This window comes from Myotis brandtii, unplaced genomic scaffold, assembly GCF_000412655.1.
Source record: "Myotis brandtii unplaced genomic scaffold, ASM41265v1 scaffold691, whole genome shotgun sequence".
Classification (NCBI taxonomy): domain Eukaryota; kingdom Metazoa; phylum Chordata; class Mammalia; order Chiroptera; family Vespertilionidae; genus Myotis; species Myotis brandtii.
In genome coordinates, this window is record NW_005370704.1 from 956,490 (window position 1) to 957,550 (window position 1,061).

Here is a 1,061-nt window from a genome sequence, read left to right on the forward strand (position 1 = left end):
TGCGGGCGCAGGCTCGGCCACGTGCACCCACCCCGCGGGGCCTCGTGACGTCTGCCTGTCCTTGCTCAGCTCTCCCTTTGGCTGCCACAGTGGGGAGCGTGCCCATGAAAGCACAGCCTGTCCCCAGGGGGCCCTGGGCAAGGGCTTGTCTCCATCAAGAGGAGAGGCAGGTCCGGGAAAGGCTGCAGCCCCTCCGGGACTCGGACCCTTGCCTTCGCGGCAGCCACGGCAGCCACGATGCCCTGGTGTGAGCTGGCCAGACCCCCGCCCCCCACCTTCTAGGAGGGCGAGGTAGAGACCCTGAGGGCACGTGTCCACCCTGAGCTTCCAGACGAGGTGGGGGGAGGTTGAAGCAGCTCTGCCCTCTCACCCTGACCCTCGCCCACCCCCAGCCTGTGTCCCTCAGGAGCTTGAGTTGTGGAGGGGACCTGCCCAGGCCCAGGCGGTGTCCTTGGGGACGTGGCGGCTCAGCTGGTGAGAGCTCTGCTCCTCAGGAGGCGGCCTCAGGGCCAGGAGGCAGGGCTGCTTGAGGCCCAGGGAGGTCTTTTCAAGACACAGCGGCCTTGGGGGTCCCCACCACCCACACAGCCCACCAACCTGGGGAGAGGCCCACGGGCTGGCCAGGCCCCAAACAGCTATATGTGTCCTGAAGAAAGTGGGAGCCCTGCTTGGGGCCTGGCAGAGGCAGCACAACCTTCCAGCTAAGCCCATGTTTTCTGCCTCCTCAGCCCTCAAGATCCTCCAATGCCCCTCCTCCGGGAAGCACTCTTTGATTGACTTGGCGCTGGCAGGGTCACGGCCAACCATGGGCCATGGGGCATGGGGCATAGCCACAGGACTATCTGCGGGCTGTGACCTGCCTGTGACCTGGCACCCTCCACCTGGCCAAGCCTCACAGTGGTTCTGCTAGCAGACCTGGCACCAGCACTTCGCCCAAGCTCGCCCGCGCCCGCGCCCGCGCCAAGCCCCTCACCAGACACGCGGTCAACACTGTACATCCTCTCCAGCTTCTTGCGGCGGCTGGAGGCCTGGGGCAGGGGGCGCTGGTCCAGCCCAAAGGC

At 66.7% G+C, this 1,061-nt stretch overlaps 1 protein-coding gene across 1 annotated transcript in view; it reads right to left on the bottom strand.

The window, feature by feature from the left end:
• The window catches only part of NSMF (NMDA receptor synaptonuclear signaling and neuronal migration factor), a gene marked incomplete at its 3' end in the record, with an annotated part of 7,456 nt that overhangs the window by 5,705 nt on the left and 690 nt on the right, over positions 1–1,061 (bottom strand). Inside the window, exon 3 of the mRNA XM_014529691.1 lies at positions 916–1,020. Coding sequence (XP_014385177.1) covers positions 916–1,020 — 105 coding nt within the window. The remainder of the gene's footprint in view (positions 1–915; positions 1,021–1,061) is intronic.